Source organism: Drosophila bipectinata, chromosome 3L (genome assembly GCF_030179905.1).
Source record: "Drosophila bipectinata strain 14024-0381.07 chromosome 3L, DbipHiC1v2, whole genome shotgun sequence".
NCBI classification, from domain to species: domain Eukaryota; kingdom Metazoa; phylum Arthropoda; class Insecta; order Diptera; family Drosophilidae; genus Drosophila; species Drosophila bipectinata.
Window position 1 is genome coordinate 7,104,979 of NC_091738.1, and position 26,222 is coordinate 7,131,200.

At 47.5% G+C, this 26,222-nt stretch overlaps 4 protein-coding genes across 6 annotated transcripts; 1 reads left to right on the forward strand and 3 right to left on the reverse strand.

The window, feature by feature from the left end:
* Positions 1 to 522: 522 nt before the first annotated feature.
* Positions 523 to 15,388, reverse strand: LOC108119137 (folliculin-interacting protein 2). 2 transcript variants are annotated; one of them, XM_017232163.3, is made up of 7 exons: positions 14,188 to 15,388; positions 5,380 to 5,677; positions 4,285 to 5,313; positions 4,029 to 4,216; positions 1,859 to 3,968; positions 1,525 to 1,794; positions 523 to 1,458 (listed from the first exon to the last, which is right to left on the reverse strand). In XM_017232163.3, exons 1-7 carry the CDS (start codon positions 14,430 to 14,432, stop codon positions 1,252 to 1,254), a joined length of 4,347 nt encoding a protein of 1,448 aa, XP_017087652.2. In that variant the 5' UTR covers positions 14,433 to 15,388; the 3' UTR covers positions 523 to 1,251. The 2 variants fall into 2 exon arrangements, with proteins under 2 accessions (XP_017087652.2, XP_017087653.2); XM_017232164.3 differs by lacking the exon at positions 14,188 to 15,388 and adding an exon at positions 6,541 to 6,804.
* Positions 15,389 to 15,916: 528 nt separating this feature from the next.
* LOC108119168 (coiled-coil domain-containing protein 6) lies at positions 15,917 to 19,100 on the reverse strand. 2 transcript variants are annotated; one of them, XM_017232209.3, is made up of 5 exons: positions 18,773 to 19,100; positions 18,205 to 18,322; positions 18,048 to 18,138; positions 17,058 to 17,969; positions 15,917 to 16,998 (listed from the first exon to the last, which is right to left on the reverse strand). In XM_017232209.3, the coding sequence occupies exons 2-5, from the start codon at positions 18,318 to 18,320 to the stop codon at positions 16,507 to 16,509; spliced, it is 1,611 nt and encodes a 536-aa protein (XP_017087698.2). In that variant the 5' UTR covers positions 18,321 to 18,322; positions 18,773 to 19,100; the 3' UTR covers positions 15,917 to 16,506. The 2 variants fall into 2 exon arrangements, with proteins under 2 accessions (XP_017087698.2, XP_017087697.2); XM_017232208.3 differs by having other exon boundaries at positions 18,205 to 18,347; positions 18,773 to 19,099.
* Positions 19,101 to 19,367: 267 nt separating this feature from the next.
* Positions 19,368 to 23,022, forward strand: LOC108119156 (ribosome biogenesis protein BMS1 homolog). The gene is made up of 2 exons (XM_017232188.3): positions 19,368 to 21,246; positions 21,301 to 23,022. Exons 1-2 carry the CDS (start codon positions 19,464 to 19,466, stop codon positions 22,992 to 22,994), a joined length of 3,477 nt encoding a protein of 1,158 aa, XP_017087677.2. The 5' UTR covers positions 19,368 to 19,463; the 3' UTR covers positions 22,995 to 23,022.
* Positions 23,023 to 23,220: 198 nt separating this feature from the next.
* On the reverse strand, positions 23,221 to 25,758 carry LOC108119041 (DNA ligase 1). Its single transcript, XM_017232000.3, has 5 exons — positions 25,502 to 25,758; positions 24,936 to 25,439; positions 24,649 to 24,874; positions 23,795 to 24,595; positions 23,221 to 23,733 (listed from the first exon to the last, which is right to left on the reverse strand). Exons 1-5 carry the CDS (start codon positions 25,570 to 25,572, stop codon positions 23,464 to 23,466), a joined length of 1,872 nt encoding a protein of 623 aa, XP_017087489.2. The 5' UTR covers positions 25,573 to 25,758; the 3' UTR covers positions 23,221 to 23,463.
* Between the last annotated feature and the right edge of the window lie 464 nt (positions 25,759 to 26,222).

Here is a 26,222-nt window from a genome sequence, read left to right on the forward strand (position 1 = left end):
TTCCATCAAGGTGTGTTGTTACCTTTGGCACTGCATACAAGGGATGATGCAATTAACCCAATCCACCTTCTCTACTGTCGTCTTTGTTTTTAAAAAAGATCTCTTATTTGGCAGATAAGATCAAATATATATCACAAATATCGGATAAAAATATAGGATATAGCGGATATCGAAATAAAACCAATTTATTAGAATATATGTGAAAAAAGTCCCATGCTTCTATCTTCAAAAATACCAAAGGTGGGTTGGATATAGTCGGGTTGGATATAGATGGGTTGGATATATAGGATATAATCGACCGATCCTTATGAATTTTGGTATATAGTATTATTTTACCAAAGGTATAGTCCACAGAAAATCCCAACTTTCTAGCTCTGAAAACACCAAAGTTATTGCAGTTATTTTGCAGCTAAAGGATATTGTCGGCAAGGAACTAAGCGCTTTCCTGATCAAGAATATATATTGTTTTTAAAACAATTCATAGCTTAGCAATTTGATAAAACCAATTAATAAAACGTAACATTATTCTGTTAAAAATTGTTGTATATTCTTTGCAAAAATATATATACATATTTTGATTTGTGTTTCGATTTAGTTTCCTCGAATGCATTATAAATTATTTTAGTAGCTGCACTCCATCCCTATGGTATTGTAAGTGTATACAATTAATTCTATGATTATATTACTGCTGTCATAAATTATTAAATCTAAATCCAAGCACTACAAAGTGTACAAAGTGGATGGGGGCGGGATGGGGGCAAGATATGCTTTGGCGATGAAATCGAACCGATAGCAGTCCGTGTCGAGTGCTGCTAAGCCGGAGTCTTCATAATCATGGTTGTAATCGCCAGCCCATTCCAGCCCATCTAAATCTAGTTCGAATAATTTACAATACTTCATGTGACCGCGATGAGTGGATGTGATAAATTTTCGATGAACGATGAACGACCGACGAACGGCTTGCATCAGTCGATTAAAACTACATACTATAAGTATGTGGGATGTGAGATGGTATATGGGTATGTGGTATGTGGTATGGGGATTTCGATGGCTAAGGCTAAGCTATGGCTCACTAATTTATCCTGCTTTTAAGCGCTAGATTCATACACGTATAAATATATATCACAAATCAGTGAAATGAAAATTCGCTGGAGTATTTGCTTGTTTTGCTTTGGGATGATGCATGAGCTGGTTGGATGAGGATTGGTTCAGTTTTCAAAATGGTTCGATGTTTGGCAATGTCTTGGCTTGTCATCTGAAGCTAATGCCGCACTTGCGACTGATCTTGGGAGTATGTATGTAGGCGATGGACAGCAATAGCGGCACATCGTTCTCGGAGAGCTGCAACGGCGTCGTGATGTCGCTCAGTCGGCAGGGATCCGTTTCCAGCAGGAAGGCTGCCAGTGTCTCCGATTGAAGATAGATTTCCTGGAGCTTTGATTCCAGAAACGATAGACACTGAAACCATCAAAGAAAACTGATATTAGAGAAGCCTTTTGAGGTTGGACACAAAAGGGTATTTACCTCATAGGCTGGTATTCCGCCAGCGTGCATGGCCTGGACTGTCTCCAGCATGCTGGACACCAGCTGCGACATGCCCACCGGCGAGCTCTGGCCGCCGGCATATGGGAACTGTTGGGTTTGCGAGGAGATGAGACGCACATCCCACTTGTCCATGTCCGCCACAATGGCTATGTTCTCCGCCGGCTGCGAGATGAGTGAGGCGGAGCGTGCTGCCAGTGCCAGGTCCTCGCGGAGGTCCATCTCCCACTTGTTGGGCGGAGCACAGGTGCCCTAATAGCCGAAAGAAACTCTCATTAATATCCAAAATAATTCCATTTTCAAGCTTGAGACCTACCTGCAGGACCATGTCTGAAACGTAGTGATCGCTGACACTGAGCAACAGCGATGGAATGAAGCCCGCCCTCAACTGATCACCTGGCGAATCGTCGTCCTGCGGCAGCTCCTTGATGCCAGGAACTGGTAGCTTCAGCAGTTGCTGTGTCACATTTACGGCCGCACACTTTGCGGCCACTGAGGAGACAGAACTACGTCCCGAGGGCACCCTCTTGGGCTGCTGCTTGCGCACATACGTGGTCTGCACCTGACTGGGAATCGTCGGACTCTGCGGCTCCACCGTCACCGCCGACTTGAGGGTATCAATGGAGGCGGCCGAATTCACGGACTGCAATGCCATGGAGCTGGAGTTGCCGCTTTGGCTGTAGCAGTGAACTTCGTCCGTCTCGAACTCCAGTTCGGTGGCGTTGGAGGGCGTCTGGTTCCAGGTGGCACTACTGCAGATTACACATCTTTCGCCGCTGGCCGGCGTGGCATTGGGGGTGGCCGGATTGGGAGGCAGGGCAGCTGTGGAACTGCTGCTGGCTGCCAGCGTGGCAGTGCTGTCGCTTCCCTTCAGAGCCGCCGCTTCGCTAGCCTCCAGCTTGGTGGCCTTATCCATCAGCAGGTCGTAGTTGGACATCACAAGGTTCTTACTCTTCATGTAGTTGGTGGCGATCTGGGGATATTGCTCAAAGTTGAACTTCATGCCGGAGTGCTTTTTGTTGTCGTGGGTGCGCTGGTGCTGGGCACACAGCACCAGAGTGGTCGGCTTGGCCTCCTGATCCGCACTGAGATCCTCGCTGCTCTTCTTCAAGTTGATCAACGGCTCATTGTCGCCCAGAACGAACACCACGCCATTGCCATTGTCGGCGGATTGTTGCCGGCAGATGCCGTGCTCCCGCTCTATGAGCTTGTGGCAGTGGTCGAAGTGGATCTGCTCCTCCAAACTCACGTTCTCCTTGATGGGCTCGATGCCCCAGGTCATGCGATCGCTCTTGCCCATGCTGTTCTGGGTTATAAGATCCGAGAGGGACAGGTGCGAGGCCCGTCGCTCGTGGGTCAGAGGCTCAAAGTCCCCTGCTGGTGCCTTGATCAGCTGATCCGGTATCCCCTCCACCGAGTAGCTGCTGCAGCGGCGATCCAACTTTCGGTTGATGATACGGATGCCTTGCTGCAACTTGGCAAAGTCACTGAGGCTCAGACCTTCCTTAACGCTTGCCATGTTCCAGAATATGTTCTTCTTGGGCGGCGCTTCCTCGTTCTCCTCAAACTCGATGGCCTCGATGGCGCCATCGTCCACGGAGCCAGTGCCCACGGAACCGGTGGTGCCGCTCGACTGGTCCTCCTCCATGCACAGTTCCACATTGTCCGGCGTGGTCACGGTCAAACGGATCCGGCCGTCCTTTCCCGTGTGAAAGTACTGCTGCGCCTGCCGCGCCAGCAGGGTTTTCTTTTCAATTCCCGTGTCCATCAGATAGTTACCGATTCGCAGCTCCTGCTGCACAAAGTGCGAGTCCCGGAAGGCCAGCACAGTGGGAATCTCGTTCTTCTTCAGGGTCTGCATCCCATCGCCGGAGTCTATCACCAGCTCCCCCTCCAGCCCGTACTCGTTCAGGTCGTTTTCGGTGTCGCAGTCGTCGGCAATGGCGTTCAGGTTCTGTTTGCAGGTGGCGGCTCGGCTAAGTCCTCGCATTTGAGTTGGCGGACTCTTGTGGCGCTCCTGGCTGCCCTGCTGGCTCTGATTCTGGTTCTGGGAGACCAGGTCGTTGATCAGCTGCTTGTTGAAGTCCTCCCGTTTGGCGGCACGACGCACCTCGCTGCACCGAATGAAGTACGTGAGCACGTTGAGTAGCTTCTCCACCCAGAGCTTCTCCGCCCCACACACAATGGTGCGCGCCAGCTTGGGCGGCATCCCGATGGCGCCGTACAGATCCCCGAGCTGCGCCCACAGGGCGTTGTAGGGATGCTTTTGGGCCACCTGCTGCAGCTTCGCCCGCTGCTCGATGGCCGCCGAGGAAGCCGACGAGGAGATCTCCGATCGCCGGCGACCCGCGCTGTTGAATGCCGACACTGTGGCCACCCAGCCCAGGTGGTGCGTGAGGATTCCCGTCAGCATGGTGCTAATGAAGCTGTAAGGAATGATGAGGCTTAGCTGCAGAACTGAAAGGATGTCCAGCGGTTGAACTTACAAGTTGGAGTCCTTGGTGTCGGCAAAGGAGAGCAGGTCGCACAGTTCCTTGATGAATCGCTCGGCCACCGTCTTGGAGTACTTGCTGCCGCTGGTGGTGATGCTCAGCCAGACGGGGGTCTTGATGCGCGGTGCGGTGAAGAGATCGCTGAACCACTGCTGTGTGTCCTGCCAGGCCTGAAACATGATCTGGAATAAGCGGGAAAAGTGGTGGTCAGTCCCAAGTCCTGTTTAAATCCTAAGACCCCAATCCTCACCTGCAAGAAGTTCTTGTGATTAATGTAGGCATGTTCCGTGCTGGCCCTAAGCCGGCTGAGCATGGACTCGAGCAGGGCAATGTGCTCGCTGCAGAAGAGCTCCATCTCCTCCTCGAAGGACTCGCTCATCGAAATGCACACGGCCAGGCCGAGCTTGGCCCGTCGGCGGAGATTGGCCTGCCGCCTGCCCATCTCCGGATTGCTGCGCGTCTCATTCGCGCTGTAGCTGGCTCGTCGGTACTGCGGCGGAGCCATGCCACCGCCCTCGCTCCCGCCGCCGGCGCCCACTCCCCCAGCTGCCGGTACTATGGGGTAGTTGTCGCTGAGGAAGCCGATAAAATCGTTCTTGGAATGCTCGTTCTCGAATGAGGTGCGCAGGTTGCGCGAGATTCGTCGCTGCAGGCAGCCATCGCTGGCAAATCCGTCTAGGTAGGGCGAGGAGCCGGAGTAGCAGGCCGAGTCTACGCTCAGTTTTCGCAGTGCATCCGACTGATCGGACAGGACACTGCCCAGGCTGCTGCGCGTGGAGGAGTACTGGTACGACCACTGATCCCCGCCAGCTGCACTGCCACTTCCACTCGCGGAGTAGCCCGAATCCGTGGCCGTGCTGTACGTGGAGGAGAATCGCGGGCCACTGGAGTCGACCGAGTGGATGGAGAGCGACTGCTGATCCGCCGGCGCCGCAGGCACATCCAGCGGTGGCGTCAAGCTCATCTGACGGCCCACACTGACGCTGAATGGCATCGAGAACGAGTTCATCGACAGCCCGTCCATGGAGCCGTGCTCGCTGCAGATGGAGGTGCGAGGTGTCGCCAGGCTGCCGGTGGACAGAGTGGAGTAGGGCGAGTGATCCGCCCGAGATCCGGACACTCCATTATTCGTTGGCGTCAGATAGACCTGAGAGCATAGGATGCGGGCCGGTTCCGGCAGCCAGTGAACCTTCAGGGCCGTGCCGCAAAAGGACATCGGCAGCGATCCAAACACCATCTCGCCCAGCGGGGTGATGTCGTCACCAGTCGGCCGATTGTGCTGGATAATGATTGGCAGAAGATTGTATTATGCCTGGGATGGAGGTTAACTATTAGTGGGTCTTACCTTGAAGCCATAGTCGGCACACACTTCGATAAAGTTGCTGCCATTGGTGGAATGTGCCTTGGCCTGAATCTTGCCATTTTGCAGCGATGTGTACTTTTCGTTTTTAAGGAACTTTCCCCCGCCGCCACTCACCGCCGCGGATGAGGAGGAGGAGGCTGTGGATGCCGATGCTGATGTGGTTGACGAAGCGTCCCTGTGGGTCACCTTCTGCAGGGCGTTCGAGTCGAAGAGCAGCCGCCGGCTGTCATCCTCTTTGTAGAGCAGAACCCGCACCTGGCTGCCCTCGAAAGGGAATCGACTGCAATGGAGAGGAAGAACATCACGGATTAGATACTAACTAGTGAGTGGTACTAGTTATTAGTCTTATATGTTAGAGAAAGCACAATTCTTCTAGCTCTCTATTCTATTCTATATATAGCCATCCGATCAGTCGGCACGTGACGGCATTACTCATCCATGCCATAGTCTGTTTGAAATTGTCTTGAAAATCTCCCTCTCTATCTCTCTCTCTTTGTGTGACCTTTGAACTGCCATTGAAAAGTAGCCATTGGCGGGGTGAAGATGTACTAGTGGCTAGTCACATGACGGCAAACGCGAATGTTAAATTAAACCAATTTATTTTTGGCATGGTTCTATAATTGGATGATCTAAGTAGGTGTATCTATACATCTATAGTCGGCCAAGGTTTTTTAAACATTATTGAATTTTTAAATATTATTATTCTAATATTCTAATTAAAATTTAGAACCACTTGGGGAAAGTACTCCATTTTCAAGATCTAGTATTTAAGATTTGAGCTAATTTTTAGTGGCTTTATAAACGGCTTGTCTAAGTAGCGCCAACTTTCCTCCTCAAATTAGCGCTATAATTAACAATTAGCCCAAATGATGATAGTTATGGGGGCGGGGCAGTGGGCGGACTAGTTTTTAGAAGCTTAATAAATGTTTTACAGCCCAGCGATAAGACGGGGGGAGCACGCACTCCGAGATTACGAGGTAAGTTTGTTTTTTTTTCTATTTTTTAGTGGGCTGGTCACGAGTTCCCACTGATACTGGGCACTGGGATACTGACCGTCTTGACCGGTACTGGCGGCCCTTTTGTTGTTTCCCCTAACATGACCACCTTACTGACCACCAAACTATATTTATAGCCAGTGCTTACTTGGATTTGAAGGGCGGCGGCGTATGCATGCGACAAAGGGTAATCCCACTGTCTAGTGGGGAGTCCTACTTCTCCAACTTCTCCAATCTTGGAATTTCAAGGAAAAATATTCACCAACAAGCCAGTAGTAGCTACCACTATTTTTAGTGATTAGCACCGGTCTACTTATTTATTTATTTACATGAATACCAAAAACCGTGACTCAAGCTAGAGTTCCCGATAAAAATAGTCCCACAATGGTTTAGTTATTTTTTTATAAATACTGGATATATAGTATTCTTGGAAGTACTTGGAAATATCTTGATTTTTTGAGGAGTGGAACTATATACGGACTATACGGACGCGTCGATATCTTTATGGCTACGATGCTAGTCAGCAAATGAAGTTCAAGGCATTCGCGAATCGCTCGCCGATCGGGAAACTTGGGAACTGACGGCCCGGCCGTATACTGTGGAACTGAAACGCCCCAGGTCCCGTGCCGTGCCGGCGTGTCGGCGTGCCGGATGAGAAGGGTATATAGAGAGAAGAACGAGACGGGGACACTACTCACTACTCGCATATGCATTATAATAAGGCCCGTCCGTCCAATCGATATATACATATACTGATGTACGAATGTACTGCCCATGCAGATAATGATAATACAAGCAACGATCCTAAACGAGGCGATTCTACTTGGTGGAATGGGCATCCAATTTGGAGCGTTGCTCACATGATCCATCCATCCAGATGGGAAGATCTCTAAAAAAAACGAGCATATCCGAACCCGAATACGAAGAGCATCATGTGGCCACCAGCACCCTGAGGCCATTTGTTTCTTGTCAAAGACTGATGTGTTAATATCTTGTTTTTGTTGTTATTGTTGTTATTGTTGTTGTTGTTGGTAGCCCCCAATCACAGAAAGAGAAAGGTACAAATATTTGGCCAAAAGTCAACAGACAACGGATGAATGATTGTTTGATGGATTAGTTGAAAGGAGTGTTTTGCCAAAACTTAATGGGGGGAATTTAGGAAACACGACTAGCACCACTTTCCCTGATGGTAGAATACTCTGCCCAGCTGGCTAATTACTTGAATTATACTTAAGACTTGTTTTTTGTTTTAAATATGATAACAGATAATATTAAATACATTATTTCCTGTAGGATTTTTGGCTTATGACTATAGATATCTCCATGGGTAACACAAGGTAACCACTGCCGCCTGCTGACCTGACCATGTCCGGACCGAGTCCGGAGAGAGATCAGCTTCGGAAACAATTATCGAATCGCCGCTAAGTTGACTTATCGCCAAGCAGGGGCCAGTGGTGGAGGCACATCGCGTTGTTTATTCTGATATTTTTCGCTTTTATTTTCATTATTTCCCCCTGGTCTCAGTCTGGGAGTGGGTATGGGGCTGGGGCTGGGTCTCGGTTTGGCCCTGGGGCCGAAGGAGGAGAAAGGGAGCAGAATGAGGGGCATTCACTTGGATCACATGCTTTTTCAGCTACGCAAGCAAAACAAAAGCAAGCCACAGCCACAACTACAGTCACAGTCACAACCAAACAATATTAAGCAAATAAACACACGCAGAGAGAGAGACTCACATAAGTACATCATGCATACATAATGAACAAAGGCGTATCTCTAAAGATTACCATACATACATATAGAGGGGGTTTCGGGTAGTAGACCGACCACCCAACCCAACCCCACTCTTTTTTAGGGCCCTGCACTATATATATTTTGATTGATATGGTCAGGTGTATTAATAGCTTGTGGGTGGGAGTGGTGGGCCAAGTCGGTGTGGAGTGCCACTCAAGTGGCTGACAGGTGTTATCGGGCTTTTGCAGGGATTATGTTTTGATTAGCCCTTCGGATACTAGCCATTGGCTGATTGATTTGCTGATTGGTTGAGGAATTGATGGCCCAAGACCAGGCCAGGCCAGGCCAACAATAATAATCAAATTAGAGGCTCTTAATGATCTTTTATAGTTTTTTCTTTCAGTGTTCTTGTGGTGTGAGTGAGTGAAAGAGAGCGTGGCAAATAAACACACAGATTTCCAAAGCGACGACAATAATAAAGGCAAAGTCAAAAGCAAAAGCAAAAGCAAAGTCAGAGCAAAAGCAACAACCAGTTGCTCCATTCAACAAGTCACATGACCCAACCAACCAACCAACCAACCGACCAACCGACCAACCGACCAACGATGGCGATGATGGCGACGCTGGAAATGATGCGAGATGCCAGATGGATGGTTGGGGGTCGGTGGTATAAGCTTATATATACCCTATATACCCTGGAGAAGCTCTCGGAATAACAACAGGCGCAGCTGCCCAGTAAATTGACTATCATTACCACTGGGTTACGAGATTATAAGCTATAGCTATGGGTATTCCAGTTAAATATTGAAACAAACGACCTTCAACCCGTCCTTTTGGGGAATGTCAAGTTCAAGGCTATTTGCCAATTCTCTTTCCAGGCCAAGAAAGTGAATTAATTTCCCCAAAAAAAAAACGAACTCTAAATGCTCTCAAGTAGGTATACATAAATAGCCAATTCTAAGGATTATTTTCAGATTATTTAGGAAATCAAGTCACTATCAAGTATAGCCAGTGATTATAAAAGATTAACTTTAGAATTTCTAATCTATTCATTGCCTGGAAACAAGGTTAATACATGGATCGGTTTACTTCCAGTTAGGGTATAATGACATTACTGATAAATACAAAAAAAAAAAAGAAACACTTGAGCACTCGAGCAGTGCAGACACACAAGACTTGTCGCTCACAATACTAATGAGCAAATGACGACAAAAATATCGAGTGATTTTCATTGTCACTTGAGACCAATGCAAACAGACCCGGACCCGGGACTCGGTCTCGGTCCCAGACCCAGGAAAGGGGAGCACTTGGGGGCGCAATCAATCAATAAAGGCGGCAAGTGTTAACCGATGGAGCTGATGGAGTGTCACCTGGCAAACACAACGTGACTCAGGCCGACCGGGCAGTCCCACCTCCCATCGGGCCTGAAACTAAATACCAACCAGTGAGATCACTACAGATGGCAGACCGAGTCACCAAAAGCCATTCATCTTTTGGCAAATAGCGACTTCCGTCATCAGCAAGGAAATACTACTATATGGTAATGAAATACCCCAGCAGAATCATTAATTCGCTTGAATTTCATTTTATTAATTGGGTTTTACATAAACAGAGTCACGGGTTTAGGGTTTAAGGGAGGCTGACCTTGCCGATAAGACCGAACAAGGGAGCTCATTGTGTGCTCCAGATAGAGGGTTTCCGAGGCAGATTTCTGATTGGGTTTCCAGCCATACCATAATCTAGTATTATTATCCATCCGAGGCTTTTATTTGCCCTGTTCCTATAATAATTCCATGAAATAATCCCAGGTGTTGTTGTCATTGGCTATAAGGCCTATGGGGGTCTCTAAAGCATCAGCAAATAGGGCCCATGGCTCGTAAACCCGCCCAGGGGCTATTGAAAATGATTCGAAAATGGTTGAACCACCATAAGGTGTCTCGTTGAGCTTCTGTTAATGGAGCTCTCGGCTTAGGCACTTCGAGGTGATTACTTTGTTTGTATTATTTTATTGATGAGGCAGGAGGAGGGCTGGGGCTGGGCATGGGGCTACAAAACAAAGGCATTTTTCGTCAACTGATAATGCCAGCAGACAGCGAAGCGCTATTGCCTACACTGAGAAATAAACTCCCACTTATAATAGTTTGAAAAAATAATGCTAATCTCAGATAGTCTAAAATGCGCAGTATTTTTTTAATTCAAATCCTAGACAGATAAGCTATATATTAGATCCGAACTAGAAACAAAAAGATTCTCCAAGTGCAGAGCTATCGGAGAGGCAACTACAACAACTGGATACGACGACTACTCACTACTCATATGACTGGCCAGACCACGCGACTTCGCACATGAAGCACCAGGTTCGCCACCTCGCCACCTCATCACCTCATCACCTTAGCGAGCTGCCACTCGAGAGCTGCTGATGATTTCTGTTTGCACATAACTAACTATAGTCTTGATGATGATTACATGAAAGCCTAACCAGGAGGAGGATGGGGGGTGGGTGTATAGACCACTTGACATGTGGCCCAGACACTCTGGCACCTACCTGGTCTATTACTCTATTACGTTACGGCCCATGTAACACCATTCACACCTGCGGGAGACAGCCGGGGGTTGCGGTTCGGGCCTGTTCGTTGGCCCATTTGATTGATGTCCGGCCGGTTGGAATGTTTGGCCATTCAATTGGCGGCCAGTTATCATCAGAAACTATTAATGAAAACTCATTCGCTCCCAATTTACGACTCATTTGGCGTGGCAGTAAGCCCGGTGCAAAGGCTCTAAGTGAATTCATCCATAATGCCTTTTATATTTATTGTTATTTATTTAAATGGAAATAAAGATTGATATGTGAGATATCTGTGGGCGCTTTTGTTTGATCGCCAATCAGACGGATATCGGATTATTGTACTTCACACGTGCCTATAGCCCTCACAGGGCATACAGGCCCTGTTCATAATGGGATTGTTGGAGCAAAGTTTTCCACAAAAGGTGCTAATTGTTTGGATTTACGTATCTGGGGGATCTGGTCAGTGGCCAGTTTAAATGTCTGATGTCTGATGTGGACGGGGTGTATGAAATCACAGTTTGCATATAGCCAGAAATCCCCAAACTTATCGGGGAATTAATACCACTCCGCTAATAACAACAGGCTATATGTATTTTTGGCCTGGCTGGCTGGCCATATGTGGATAGATGGTGGTAGAGATCTACTGCGAATCCGAATGACTTGCGAATTGGGTTAAGGAATGTGTACGCCTTCGGAGGCACATGATGCCAGACGTCTGGTTTTCGGATCATGCATACATACTCTTATATGTACATACATATGTTGGATACAAAAAAAATTGACAAAAAAAAAGTGTCATGTGACCAACTGGCAACTGGCTAGCAAGTGTCTAAACATGGTCATGGAACGGGAACGGGTACGGGAACTGGATGTGATTCACCTGCCTGGGACACAGGTTGATTCATTTTAACGCCTCCTCGATTCGCAGTGGGTGTCGAAATTTCCAGCATTTCTCAGCTCCTCAGCTCCCCAGCTATCTAGGTGTTTGTAGACCATTTCTTTTCGGCCCAGCCCGGCCCGCCGGCGAATATGAACGATAAGTGGGGAGGTTCAGGCCGCATCAGATTCTGTCGTGGAAAGTTACCCGACCGGCGTGCTGCCCGTCCCGTCCCGGCCTGGCTGGTAATTTATTGCCGTCACCCACCAACTAAATTAAGCAAATAAACAAACATTTTAGCCGTTATTAGTGTAAACGTTTGTTTAGTTTACATAGAATTCGAAAAAAAATAGAAACTGACCTAGTACAAAGATAGCGTCATAATTGGCGCGGGTGGTGGGAGTTACTCGGCTGCCACCTGCCTCCCACTTTACAGGTTTTCTATCAGTGGGGAGGTGGCAATAGAGGAGGCAGGGGAGGGGCGTCACTGATCAAAGTGCAAAAACCCCAAAAGCTCACGGCGCTTAATTAGCAAAGTAAAAAGTTTCTATCACGTGATGGCGCTGGTGCTGGTGACAAGCACGGCCATAAATGTATATACCGGGCCCCAATATTGGTCAATATACACTCGAATCTGACAATTTCACCATTACGCTCTATATATATTTTTATTAAACGTTTGCTCGGCGTCTGACCGATAAGGCGCCGATTAATCGAGTGAGCGCAGCGCCCCAGATTACGGCCCCAAAAGCGTCTAAGCCATGGCCAACAAATTATATGGGCCAACGCAGCAAGTTCACCCGTAATGGATCATCAATCAGGAATTTTCCTTTTCAAATTATTCGTGTTTATATCTACATATGCGATATCAGCGTGACATTCAAAATAAAGGATTTCGCAATTTAAGACCCAGTTTCCTTTTCCGGTCTAGCTCAGTCATAATACCATATTTATACTCATAATTTCCATAAAATATTTAAATCAGTTCTCAAAATTCCCCTTTATTTCCATCCGATAAGATTACTTTTAATCGATAAAGATTAGGGATAATCAAGAATCACGTACGTCACTAATTAAATTAGCCTGACATCGATATATCGTATAATCCCTGTCACTTACGAAATGGACATGGCTGTCTCCAACAGTTAACCGTTAACCTAGCATCCCATCCCCATATTCAATTGCTCACAATCACAACCAAATAATAAACAAACAACAACAATAACAAAAAACAAAAAAAAAACTATCAGAACCCACGCACAAAGCTCGGAAAGTGTCAAAAATCAACATTGTAAATGAAGCGTATGCAGCGGCATAAATAAATAGTGAAATAAATAATAATGAAATGAATTAAATGGAAAGCTGCGGGGGCGGAGGGTGGATAGCAGAGAGTAACAAAAACAATGCGCCGCAACAACAACAATATATGTATGACATAATAATCACGAGAGCAGGCCGCGACCGCCGATTAGCAAGTCATGTGATTCGCTTTTATTTACATTTGCGCCTGACGTTGCGCCGCCGTGGCCCCCTCTCCCGCCGTCGCGCCCCCCTTTTGGGGCCCACGATCTACGCCCACCGAACCGCCAGCCCGACCCAAGTCTAAAGCAGTGCGAGCGAGAAGCCGATAGCGCACACGAAGTGATAACGAAGACGGCCGAATGGAGCTGAGCGAAGAGGCGAAGAGAGTATTGTGGGGTCCCAGTTATTTGCGCGCGCAGCTCAATTGATGGGTGCGAAAGGGAACTTAATCGTTCTCGCCTGCTCTAACACATGCACATGTGGGGCTATGGGTGGCTCGAGCTCATGACTACCCAATGCACTGCTGGGGGTGGACAAAGTTGGTGATGCCTTTTCTTTCTTTCATCCTGTGTTGTTTTGGTTCTGTGTTTGTTGTTATCGATAGACAGTGGAGCTGCAGTATTGTACATATCTATTAAACGAAGATACTGATGGCCTCATTAATGATAATAGATAATGCATATATTTATTATAATATATACTTTTTATTAAAAATATACAATATATTTTTTTTAAAAAGAAACTCCTAAAGAAAACTCCTGCCAGCTGTAATCCGCATCCTGTCCCTTCTCAAAAGACATTGCCAACTCACAATGGTATTAAGCCCCTAGCTGGGGTGGCCTATTGTTCAGTCCTAAGAAAAGAAAGGGCCTTGAGACTAGGACTCTTCCAGCTGCTATAGATAATGCACCAGATTTGCATCTGCTTCTTCCTGCTTTGGCCAATAGATTAGCAAGCGGCCTACGTGACGCTCGACGGCTGTCTGGGGCTTGCCAAATATGTTTGCTGGGTTATCGTCCTCGTTTACGCTTGCCAATTTGCGTACGAACAAAGGGAAGAGGAAGCGCAGGTAGAACGATGGGTCAGGAGTGAGTAGGGGGAGTGGCCGAGTGTGAAACGCATCATGAGAGTGACTTTCGTGCGGTGTGTGTGAGTGTGAGTGTGTCTATGTGTGTTTTTCCAGCTGCACCCCTTTCTTTTGTTGTTGCTTGCGCTTGTAGTAGTACCTACGACTAATACCGGGTATTAGAAACTCTATTGGCATTTAAGTAGGGGGGTATAGGGGGTACATGTATGCAGTTAAGCAGATAAACACTTACCTTAGATAATTTCGCGAAGTTTGTTTTGTAGCTTTTGCGGACGACGAACTATTGCCGCCGCCGACTGAGGGGGTGGCAGCAACGCCGACCGCAGCAGAGGCGTGATTTGTACGTGCCGGCAATGTGGGTGCTGTTGTTTGGCTATTAATTAACGTTGCCGCAGATGTTGTTGTTGTTGCTGTAGCTGCCGCTGCTGCTGGTGGTGTTGGTGCCGACGGGAAGAAGAGTTTATTCAATAAGGCCATAATAACATACAGTGTGCGCAATCATTTAATAAACACATCTGGCCAATGTCCGAACACAATTTATTGAAAATTAAAAATATTGAAATGGAAATCGCTTTAGGAAATCACACGCACACACACATAAACACACACGCGCTTTTCGCTTTCGGTGGAATGTGTTGGCGGAAGAGAGAGAGGAGAGAGAGAGCGGCGACGGCGACGAAGGCTTTGAGGGGGAGGCGTTACCGTTACTTGACCGAGAAGGCGGATGCTGCACAATCACAACTTTCGCTTTGCACTTTTCTTTCTTTTGCGTTTATGTATTTTTTTTCAGCTGCTTCTTCTTCCTTGCTTTTTGGCAAATGATCTCTTCTGATGCACACACACACACACTGATGCACACACTTTTGATAGAAAAATAAAGCTATTTTTGCTGAACGGCGGAAATCGCTGCTTCTATCCGACAAGCGACACAGGTTCTTTACCGTTTCACCGTTTCAACGAAATGAGAACCGAAACGCTGGCGTCCGCTTTAAAAAGTTTTTTTTTTCAGAGATTGTATGTACCTCCGATTTTGTGTGTGAGGGCGAGCGTCGTGGAGCCCGCCGCCAGAGTGTGTGTGTGAGAGCAACGCTGCTGAACGCTGCTTTTTGTTGCTAACTTTTGCTAACCTTTTCTTGAGCTTGGCTTGGCTTGGCCAATACACACTTTTTTCTTTTTTTCGTCGCCTCGTTTGTTGTCATACATCGCACTTCCCACTTCCTGCCCACCTCTTTTTTCGCCGTTTCTCACTTATTTGCTTGCTCTTTTCTCACTGTCTCCACTTATATTTCAACTGAACACTTTGTGGCTTAGGTTGTTTGCGTTTTCGAGGTGTTACATTCTGGTCTAAAGGTTGGTTTCGAGTCGAGTTTCCCGAACTCTGTTTGGCCTTTATTTACAATCACAAACAACAGACAAACACAAACGTATTTTGCAACGTGAAGTTGGCCGCAGCTCCGAGGTGCAGTGCTGCAAAACGCTAGGGACTTTCAGGGAGTCTTGCTAAAAGTGCAACAGCCACACTAACGGATATTCAAATTTTGAAATTAAATAAAATAAAAAAAATTTCTTAAATAATAAAAAACTATACTATTCTTAAGGTTATATCCATTTAAAATCTGTTTTGATAACAATAGAGTCCTCGGGTGAGAGATAGGATGTTGATTTTTAAAGATATAGCATTTACATGGAAAATATTATTAAGTATATGCATTTTTCAAAGTTTTAAAGGACATTCTCAAGAATATTTAAAAAAAAAGATAAATGTATGATGAAATTTATTTCGTTGGGTGTAGAATTGATCTACAAAGCTTTTAAGGTATTAAGCTAAAGAATCAGATATTTATTTGTAAAGATATATTCGTCCGAAGGTTATATGAGAAAGCTTTTAAATAATTAAAAAAAATAATTTTTTAAATTCTGAGGCAAAAATCAATAATTTTAATAAAATTAATAAGTCCAGGTTTAAATTTTAAATTGTTGAACTTTATTTTTGTTGGCTTACATATATATACTTCAAAATTTTAGGCCCACTTGCGAAGGAAGTGTGGGAAATTGGTTTCGACATGAATAGAATTCACCATTTTTATAAATTCATACGATCTGGTTGCTTTTGCTGACCCTCCTCTTCTGGATAATCCCCTCCTTATTTTTATCATCCTTTTCTGTATTTGTTTTTTTTTACTTAACTTTAACTGGAACCGAGCGAAAGTAGAAAACATTCAAATCTTAAACATTAGCGTTAAATATTCGTTCGCCTAGGAATTCCGATATTGAAAGGGTTTAAGAGATTTTGATCAAATAGAACATACATATTAACCATATATAAATGAAGCGACTTTGAGTCGCACCTTGGAGAAGCTTACGATAGTTTCAATTGTGTCTCATCTTTCGATCATTTCTTGTGTTTAGTTTACTTATGTTGTTAGTTTCGTTTAACTGGTTGCTTGCGTACGTGCGTGCGTGTTTATGAATAGAGTGTGTATGTGTGTTTCTGTGTTTGAAAATAAGTCATGTTTCTTTTAATGGATTGGCGATGGTGCATCCTGCCTGTCTAATCTTTGCAGGTGGACGTGTCCATGGGGCTGGCCGGCTGGATAAAGGCCGGTGCCGCCGAGCTGGGCGGATTGGTTGGAGTGAAGGCTGACAGCGACGAGTTGCTGCTGCTGTTAACCAGATTGCCGCTGGACGAGTTATTCAGACTGATGTTCATCAGATTGGACGACGACGATGAGGCGCTAGAGTTGCCCGTAAACTGGGATAGCAGGCCACCGCCCGCCAGAAACGTGGAGCTACCGCCACCAACGCCAGCCGTAGACATCGATCCTAGGCTTAGCCGCTCACCGCCCAAATTCGATAGAAAGCCGCCAGCGGCATTCCCAGATCCCGATGCCGATGATGAGGAGACAGAGGCGGAAGAGCCACTGGGGCCCAGCATGCCTAGGAGCGGGTTTGTAGGGGTTAGCACGTTTGGTGCGGAAGTGTTTAGGCCCAACATGGGCGTTGGCAGTGCTGGCTTAATAAAGCGCTCGCTAGCACGACGATTCTGCAATTAGGAAACAAAATTAGCACGCAACAAAAATTAGTCCAATCTGAGGCACTCACCACAATTTGTCCGCAGGCGTAGCAACGGTTCTGACCGGCCGTGCCTGGACTAAGTGGCCGGCTGCTGGAGGGGCTGTGGGAAACTGGACTACTAATGGTGCGCTGCCTCTGAGCGCTAACTGCCGATGCTGCGGCCGCCGCCACCGCCGCCGCAGCTGCTGCCGCTGTTCCGGACATCATGCTCTCGTTGTAGAAGCGTTCCTCATCCATTTCCAGCGAGGATTCAGACTCGGAGAGGTGTCGGCAGAGCGCTTCACGGCGTTCGACTTCCTGTTTCAGTTTCCTCTGAAGGCGTGCGTTCTCTTCGCGTATGGACTTCTCTTCCAGGGCAAACTGCTGCATCTTGATAGTGGTCTCCTTCTGGGCTGCGGCCAGATTAGCTCGTAGACGAAGTACCTCCGACCGTAGATTCTGGATGTGGGCACTCAGGCTCGTAGCCGTATCCCCACCATTCGCATGAGCATTGTTGGTAATGTCGCGCGGCGTGGTCGGATCAGAAACGGGTTGATCCAGCTTGATCTGCAACGAACGCTTCTCCGTTTCGAGCTTGTCCATCCGTTTCCACAGCTTGTTGACTAGTGCCTCTTGCTCCTGTTCGAGAGTGTTTTCCAATTCAACCATCTCGCGGCGCAGCTGCTCAAGATTGGTCTGCTTGTTGTCCGTTTCGGCTTGCAGCTTCTCAATCTTGCGCATCAGCTTATTAACGAGGCACTCCTGCTCCTGCTCCAAGGTCTGCTCGAGCTTACACTTCTCCTGACGCAGCTGGTCCAGCTTGCGGGAGAGATCGTTGGTCAGACACTCCTCCTCGCGTTCGTAGTGATGCGCCAACGTCTCCTTTTCCTTCTTCAATGCCTGGATCTTCTTCAGCAAAGTGTTCGAGATGTACTCCTCCTCCTGTTCGGCTTTTGCTTGCTGTGGTGATTGAAAGAAAAGGGGTTTTAAGTAAAGAATGTTTTGAGAAAAAGGTGTTTATATTGAAATGATACTAACAATGATAACCGAGGCCTGTTTGAGGCAACGATTCTCCTCTTGCACCACCTTACACTTGGTTTTAAAGGTGTCCAGCTCAGCTTTCAGCACTCTATTAAACGGAAAAGTTATCGGATTACCGAAAGGAATATATGTATATATCGCATTTGTTACTCACTTGTTCTGTTGGGTTAACGACTCGATTCGCTTTTGGAGCTGCTCCCTAGATACTGGGCTTGGAGGAAGCATGGTGCCTCCGTCCAATGAGCTCTCCGATTCGCAAGGACTCTCCATGCCTGGAAATGGGAAATTAATGGGAAACTGACCCATTGACGTCAGTCATTAAAATGCTTTCACTTTTTAAGCATATACAATTTTACAAGTCAAGAAATAATGTATGCAACACTCTTAGCTATATGTGGGGCTGTTCTTTGTTGCTTTCCCCGTTTTTTCTTGGCGAACAAAGAATAAAGAGCTCGGTGGCTGCTTTTTTGGCCCTGATCCTATAGAAAACGTTTAACCTTCAGCTGTGATTCGTGATTTTTGATTTGCATCTGGCTTGATGCATTTTCGGAAATCGATAGAAGGGCAAGGTCGGAGGCTCGCAGCACCACCACCTCCCACGGCCGCCCAACAACCACCCACTTCTCCTACCCCCCTACCACAGTTGCTCCCAGCCCCCTCCTTATGTTTCAAGCCGGTTCAAAAAGACCAGCTTTCAGTATTGTTAATTTTATGAATATTACCTGGCTTTGGGTTCAGTTCGACTTTGAAGACTTTTCCTCTTCCTGCTCCCTGCTACTACTGCTCCTCCTTGGCTCTCCTTTCCTCGCGGCTCCGCTCCTCTCTGCGCTTCGCTGCTGCTCCTCTCTGCTTCTTAGGCTTTTCACCTTCGCCCAGGTGAACACTTGGACTTCAATCGAACGATTAATTGTGGCCAGTAGAGCTGGAGCGTCTGCTTTTAAGGTGAACAGAGTGGCGTGCGACACATTTTGCCCGATCGAAAGTAAAATGAATCAAATATCAAATTGCGAAAAATTGCAGTGCAGAAATGTGACCGTATACTGAGTGAAATGCCAAAAAAGCGCTCAATGGAAATGCCGCAAGTTTTTGGTATTCTAAGACGACAGCAAGGTTTTAGATACTAAAAACGGGAACAACTTCTCTATAATAATTAAATGACATTACCCACTTAAAATGAAATAATTCGTTTTTATAGAATTTTCAAATAAAATTTACTTAACATTTTAGTTTATTTATTTAAACATTTTTTTAAAGTGCAGATGGAAACCATGTTAAGAAAAAAATACTAGAAGAACAAAAACTATCGATAACATTAAATCGATTAGACCGGCCGATAAAAAACATATTAAAACTAACACGTGCAGCGCTAAACAACGGCTAATATATTAATTCGTCTATTTAACGTATTTAAGGATGGCCGACGACTCCGGCCAGGACAAGCGGAAGCAGCACCGTGCCCGGCAGTCCGGAGTAAAGGCTGACAAGAAAAAGGTTAAGGCCAAAAAGGATGGAAATCAAAAGGAGCCCGAACTCACTGCCCGCCAGAGGAATCCCAAGGCATTTGCCATCAACTCGGCCCAGCGGGCAGAGCGGAATTTCCGACGAAAAGAGGATCTCACGGCTAAGAAACAGCACATTCCGGTTGTGGACCAGACTCCGGATGAACCGCCTCCAGTTTTGATTGCCGTTGTGGGGCCGCCAAAGGTGGGAAAAACCACGGTGATCAAGAACCTCATCAAGAGCTTCACCCGCACCAATGTGACGGATATCAAGGGACCTATAACCATTGTCACGTCTAAGAAACGGAGGATCACGCTCTTGGAATGTAATAACGATGTAAATTCTATGATCGATGTGGCCAAGTGTGCCGATCTCGTCTTGCTCCTTTGCGACGCAAGCTATGGCTTCGAAATGGAGATCTTCGAGTTCCTCAACATATGTCAGGTGCATGGAATGCCCAAAATCATGGGAGTCTTGACTCACCTGGACATGATCAAGAATCCCAAGCAGCTCCGCAAAAGGAAGAAGGAACTGAAGCATCGTTTCTGGACTGAGGTCTATGATGGCGCCAAGTTGTTCTATCTTTCGGGATTACTTCATGGAGAGTATCTCAGGAACGAGATAAAGAACCTGGGACGTTTTATTTCCGTTATGAAGTTTAGGCCTCTTCAGTGGCGTGGCGCGCATAGTTACCTGCTGGTGGATCGCCTGGAGGATGTCACGAATACGGATAAAATTCGCAGGGATCCGAAATGCGATCGGGATGTTGTGCTATACGGATATGTACGTGGTGTTCCCTTGAAGCAGGAGCACATGGTGCACATAGCCGGCCTGGGAGATGCCCGCATTGATGAACTCAGCACCATACCCGATCCTTGTCCCCTTCCTGGAACCGAGAAGAAGCGTAGTTTGCTGGAAAAGGAGCGGTTGCTTTATGCTCCGATGTCCGGAGTGGGTGGCATCGTTTACGATAAGGACGCTGTCTATATTGAGCTTCAAGGATCGCATTCCCACAAGGAGAAGGAGCAGACCGCCGAGGCAGCGGAGCAAGCGGAACTGGTTAGCAAGCTCATTGACAAAAAGGCCACTCTGGATGAGCAAATGGAGCAGCAGGAGTTCCGTTTGTTCTCCGATGCCAAGCCTATCAAGTCCCAGGACTTTCGCGACGATCAGGATGAGGATGACGGCTCCTCCTCTGATGATGAAGATGAAGAGGCCGATGATTCTGGTCTGGATGCAGCGGACAGTGATGAGGAGCAGGATGAGTTCGGTGCGGATGATTGGCGCGGCGAAAATAGCGACGAGGAGGAGCAGGAAGATGACTCGGATGCCGGCTCATCGGGCGACGAGGAGTACCAAAGCCTTGGAGATGTCCAACTCGCCAACGATTCAGACTCCGATGATGAAGAGGCCCGCGTCCTGGCCAGCAACATGAGCTGGAAGACCAATCTGGCGGAAAAAGCTCGTGATGCCTTCTTGCAGCGCCACTCGGAGTCTAAGAATCTGATGCGGCTCGTCTATGGAGTCTACAACCAGAGCGAGAGAAGCAAGCAGGAAGCCGAGGAAGATAACAATGAGGACTCCGAGGAAGAGCTAGGTGGTCTGTTCCGAGTGGCGGCCAAAAAGCAAAGCCAGCAGCAGAAGGACAAGGACATCAGGGATAAGGATGAGCGCTGCTTTTTTGAATATCACGGAGGTAAGTTGGGAAAAGTACTTCCTTCTCTAAGGACTCATGTTTACATTTTTTTAGACACCACACGCGACTGGCTTTCTGAGGATAACAAGGAGCTGATCAAGAACTGCTTTGTCACCGGCAAGTGGAAGGCTAGCGAGGATGCCGAAAACCTCCTGAAAATGGACGACATGAGTGATGCCGAGAGCGAGGTGTACGGCGACTTTGAGGATCTGGAAACGGGCACACAAGTCAGCGGAAAACCCAAGCCACAGGATGGAGAGCAATCGGAAGAAGAAGCCTCCAAGCCGGAGGATGCTGCAGCAGCCAAGCGGAAACTAACCCGAGTGGAGGAGGAGAACCTAACAAAGGCTGAACTGATGGCCAAGAAACTGAAGCTTAAAGCCAAGTTCGATGCCGAGTACGACAACAGCGGCGAGGGTAAAGGTGAAGAGGACACCGGGCGCATCACTGGCGATCACGGCTTCTATGACGATCTAAAGGCGGAGGCGCAGCGACAGAGCGAGCTGAACAAGAGTGAATTTGCTCATTTGGACAACGAGTTTCGCATCCAAATCGAGGGCTACCGGCCAGGACTCTATGTGCGCCTCGGGTTCAAACAGTTGCCCGCCGAATTCGTGGAGAATTTCGATCCCAGCTATCCGGTGTTGGTGGGCGCCCTGAACATGACCGAGGAAAATGTGGGCTATGTGAACTGCAAGGTGAAGAAGCATCGCTGGTACAAGAAGATTCTGAAAACCGGCGATCCTCTGATCATTTCGATGGGTTGGCGTCGATTCCAGACGGTGGCCATCTATGCTAAAGTGGAGGATAACTTCCGACAGCGGTATCTGAAGTACACACCTAATCACGTTACCTGCAGCATGACATTCTGGGGTCCAATCACTCCTCAAAATACTGGTTTTCTGGCCCTGCAGACCGTGCGCCAGGATCAGGAGGAGATGCGCCGATTGGGATTCCGGATTGCAGCTACAGGTTGTGTTACGGAACTGGACAAATCCTCACAGATCATGAAGAAGCTGAAGCTGGTTGGACATCCGTTCAAGATTTACAAGAAGACTGCGTTCATCAAGGACATGTTCAACTCCTCCCTGGAGGTGGCCAAATTCGAAGGAGCCAAAATCAAAACAGTATCCGGAATACGTGGTCAGATCAAGAAGAGTCACCACACCCCGGAGGGATCATATCGTGCCACTTTCGAGGACAAGATCCTGCTCAGTGACATTGTTTTCTGCCGCACTTGGTTCCGTGTGGAAGTGCCCCGATTCTATGCGCCAGTTACCTCCCTGTTGCTGCCTCTGGACCAGAAGAGCCAGTGGCAGGGCATGAAGACTTTGGGTCAGTTGAAGCGAGAACGCGACGTCCAGAATGCCGCCCAGCCGGACAGCATGTACACCACTATTGTGCGCAAGGAGAAGATCTTCAGGCCCCTCAACATCCCCAAGGCTCTGCAAAGAGCACTGCCCTACAAGGACAAGCCGAAATTCGGTCCCGAAAATCCCAAGGCAGCACCGGAACGAGTGGCGGTGATTAACTCACCGTACGAGCAGAAGGTGGCCAAGATGATGAAGATGATCGAGACGAATTACAAGGACAAGCGGCAGCGGGAGCGCCAGGATATGAAGAAGCGGATGAAGAACTTCCGCGAGAAGAAGCGGGAGCAGTTGGCGTCCAAGGAGCGACGGCAGAAGGAGCTGCGCAAGAAGGTGTCCAGGGCCATAAGCAAGATGCGGGGGAAGCAGAATGCCTAATATTTTAAACTATTGAGTTTTATAAATAAAAAATTAAGTATAATAAAATTGTTAAAAAAATAATCTTTAAATATTTTGTTAGTTGTTGAACTTTGGACTCCAGGTCCTAGCCTAGGTGAACAGGACCTAGAGGTCTCAAATCTATCCTCATCATTACCTGGCAGTGTATCCATGAGATACTATCCACATAAACCTCCGAATCCATTTTTTAAAAACTCCTCAGATATTATTTTCAATTAAAATTTACTCAACACCCTTGACTTCCGTCGCTGGAGCAACTGCAGCCTCCACTGGAGCACCAAATCTGCATAAGTTTGCTTAGAGGCTGCTGCAGTTGCTCCAACTGGACCGGAAGCATCGGGCTCTGCTTGAAAAATATATATATATATAACTCAACACCGCTTAGGTACTAACTTGAACTGGACAATAGTTGTGTGTGTTGGGGGAACTAGAACGAACAGGGTGTGCTCTAGTCCTGGCTCTTATTGTCATCGATCGTCTTGAGGGCCGCCAGAAGAGCATGCTTCCGGCTGCCGGTCATGTGGCCACTGGCCGCTGCTCCACCGGCGATGCTGTTGCGTTTCTTGGACGCCGGATCGTCACGCATGTTGCTGCCGCTGGCCTGACGGCAGAACGTCTTCAGGAAGCTCTCGCGCTCCTTGTAGTCATCGGAGATCTGCTTGCGCAGGCTGGACATGTTCTCCTTGAGGCGCGGAGCACGGATACTGCTCTCCTGCGACTACAAAGGAAGGGCTAGGCTTAAGAAGGATTCTCTGTAAGATCTGTAGGTGTAGTCTTACCTCATCGCTGCGCTGAGTCTGCTGGCCGTCAGTTCCATCGTCGTCCTCCTCCGGGGACTCCTCCAACAGATCTCCCTCGCTACTCTTGGCATCCATGTAGTTGGTATAGTTAACCAGACTGGCATCGTTGACATTATCATCGCTGTTTTCCTCCGGCTCCATGCCCTCGGCACATATCTTACTCATAATTCCGTAGGCATCCTCGTCATCATCATCATCACCAGCCGGCTCATAATCCTCCTCATACTCGTAGTCCACGGACTTCAGAGATTGCTGCTTACTCTTGGACGTGTTTGCGGATGACATCTTGGATAGAGTATCCGAATCACGACGCTTGCTGACTGGCATGCTCTCTGCCTTGGGAGGGGCCACCACCGCTGTAGCTCCCGATCCCAGCCTGCTGCGGCCAGTCTTTCCTGTGGCCAGTGGAGTTTTGCCCTGGGCCGAGAGCACTTGGCTCAATGTGGACCGGCTCTGGGTGTGGTTCATCTTGGCCTGGCTGGTAGCCGGTGGCAGGGTGAGTTTGTTGCTCCGGCTTCCGGTTACCTGGCGCTCCGGCTGAGCCGGTGGAGAATTTGGCGCACTCTTCTCCTCCCCGTCATTATTTTCGAAATCAAAGAACGAGTCGGATTCCAAAACATCAGTGAGACCATTGAACTCGCACTGATTGTTCTTCTCGATCGCTTTGTCCAGCATCTCCAGGGACTTCTCCAGCTTGTCGATCTTATCCGGCTCCTCAGCCACTCCGCTAAGCTTGGTCCGGCGTCCTGAGGTTAGTGGGTTTACCTTGTCGGTACCAAGCTAAGGGAATATTTGGAAATAAGCTAGAAGCTGTAGAAGATCTGTATACTTACTGTGTACTCCTCCAGCTTGCGGTAACCACTGACCTCCAGCTTGGCTTTCTCCAGCTTCAGCATCACCTCCTTGCACTTCTTCTGCTCGTTGAGGAGCTGCTGGCGGAAGTTCTTGGCTTCCAGTTGTACTTTGCGTGCCATCAGCTTCATGTCGTTATCCTTATCCTCGAGGCGCTGCTCCAATGAGCGCAGCTTTTCCTGTAGCTTTTGGCGCTCATCAAGATTTCTGCGAGAGATTTAAAAAATTATTTAGGGATCTATAATATCTTTTAATCACAACCACCCACTTGTCCTTGTTGAGCTGACTGTAGTGCTTGTTCTGGTCGCTCAGCGACAGAATAACGGCCTCCTTCTGCTTGAGCTTCTGCTCCAGGTCCTTGTTAATCGACTGGAGGTTGCGATACTTTGTCTGCCATACCCGGAGCTCCTCGGCATGGGAGTGCAGTAGCTGGGGCAGCTCTGCATTGTTGGACTCATATTTGTTCAGGGCCGACGACTGGCGCTTGTGGAGGGTGCGGAGCATTCGGTTCTCATGGGCTAGATTCGCGATCTCGGCCTGGGCATCGGCCAGTTGGTTCTGGAAAGTCTTGGCCCGCAGATTTCTGGCCGACATGACCCGCTGATGGATCTCGCTGTGGCTCTGATTCACCATGGACGGGCCACGAATGCTACCGTTACCAGATCCCTTCATTGCGCCTCGGTGGGCCGGCAGCTGCTTTCGTTGGTAGATCAAACTGGCTGATTCCCGGGAGCTGGCCGAGAACAGGCTCTCGCAGCTCTTTGCAGAAGCTCTGGAAAGGGGAGTAAACAAAAATTGAGAGAGCGGTTGGGGGTTGGTGGAGTCACTACCCACGCCATCAGATTGCTGGTCGCCGCGCGGGGTGCTGAGCTTAAGGAAGATGCCGGCTTGCGCGGCGATACCATCTAATGTTCTACAAATCCTTTGGTTGTTTCGGTAGAATTCCCACCAGCGGACTAGCTGCTTATATTTTAGATGATATCTTGGATGTTTAGTGTAAAGAGAGAGCCGGTGCCAGGGGATGTCAAAATCGAACTGGAACTGAAAACCCTGAAAAGTACCTGCTGCTGTGGTTACGCTGTTTGATGTTTATTTATTGTTTGTTCGCCGACTGCTGCGTTGCCCCGTTGGGGGTTAAATCCACTTCAGTCCTGGATGGTCCTGGATCAGGGGGGCCCAGGCAATAGACCGTTACCATGGAGACAGCACCTGCCTATCGCTTATCGAATGGGGGAAGCCCATTTAAAAGCTTTTGATCTGATCAATTAATTATATTGGTTAGAAAAAGTATAAATGAATAATTTATCAATACTATTTTGTATTAGGAAATAAAGTTTATTGTTAAATATATTATAAATTAAATAGTTCTTATAAAAGATCTTAAATTAAAAGTAGATATGATGGTTTTTAAAATCCTTTTGATCATAGTCTTTTAAAATCCTTCTCAAGTTTATCTTTAAATTATTTTTTACAAAAAACACACATTTTCTATCAGAGGATTATTTAAATAAGAATTATTATTTAAACTTAGACCGTTAATAAGTTTTCAAGAAAG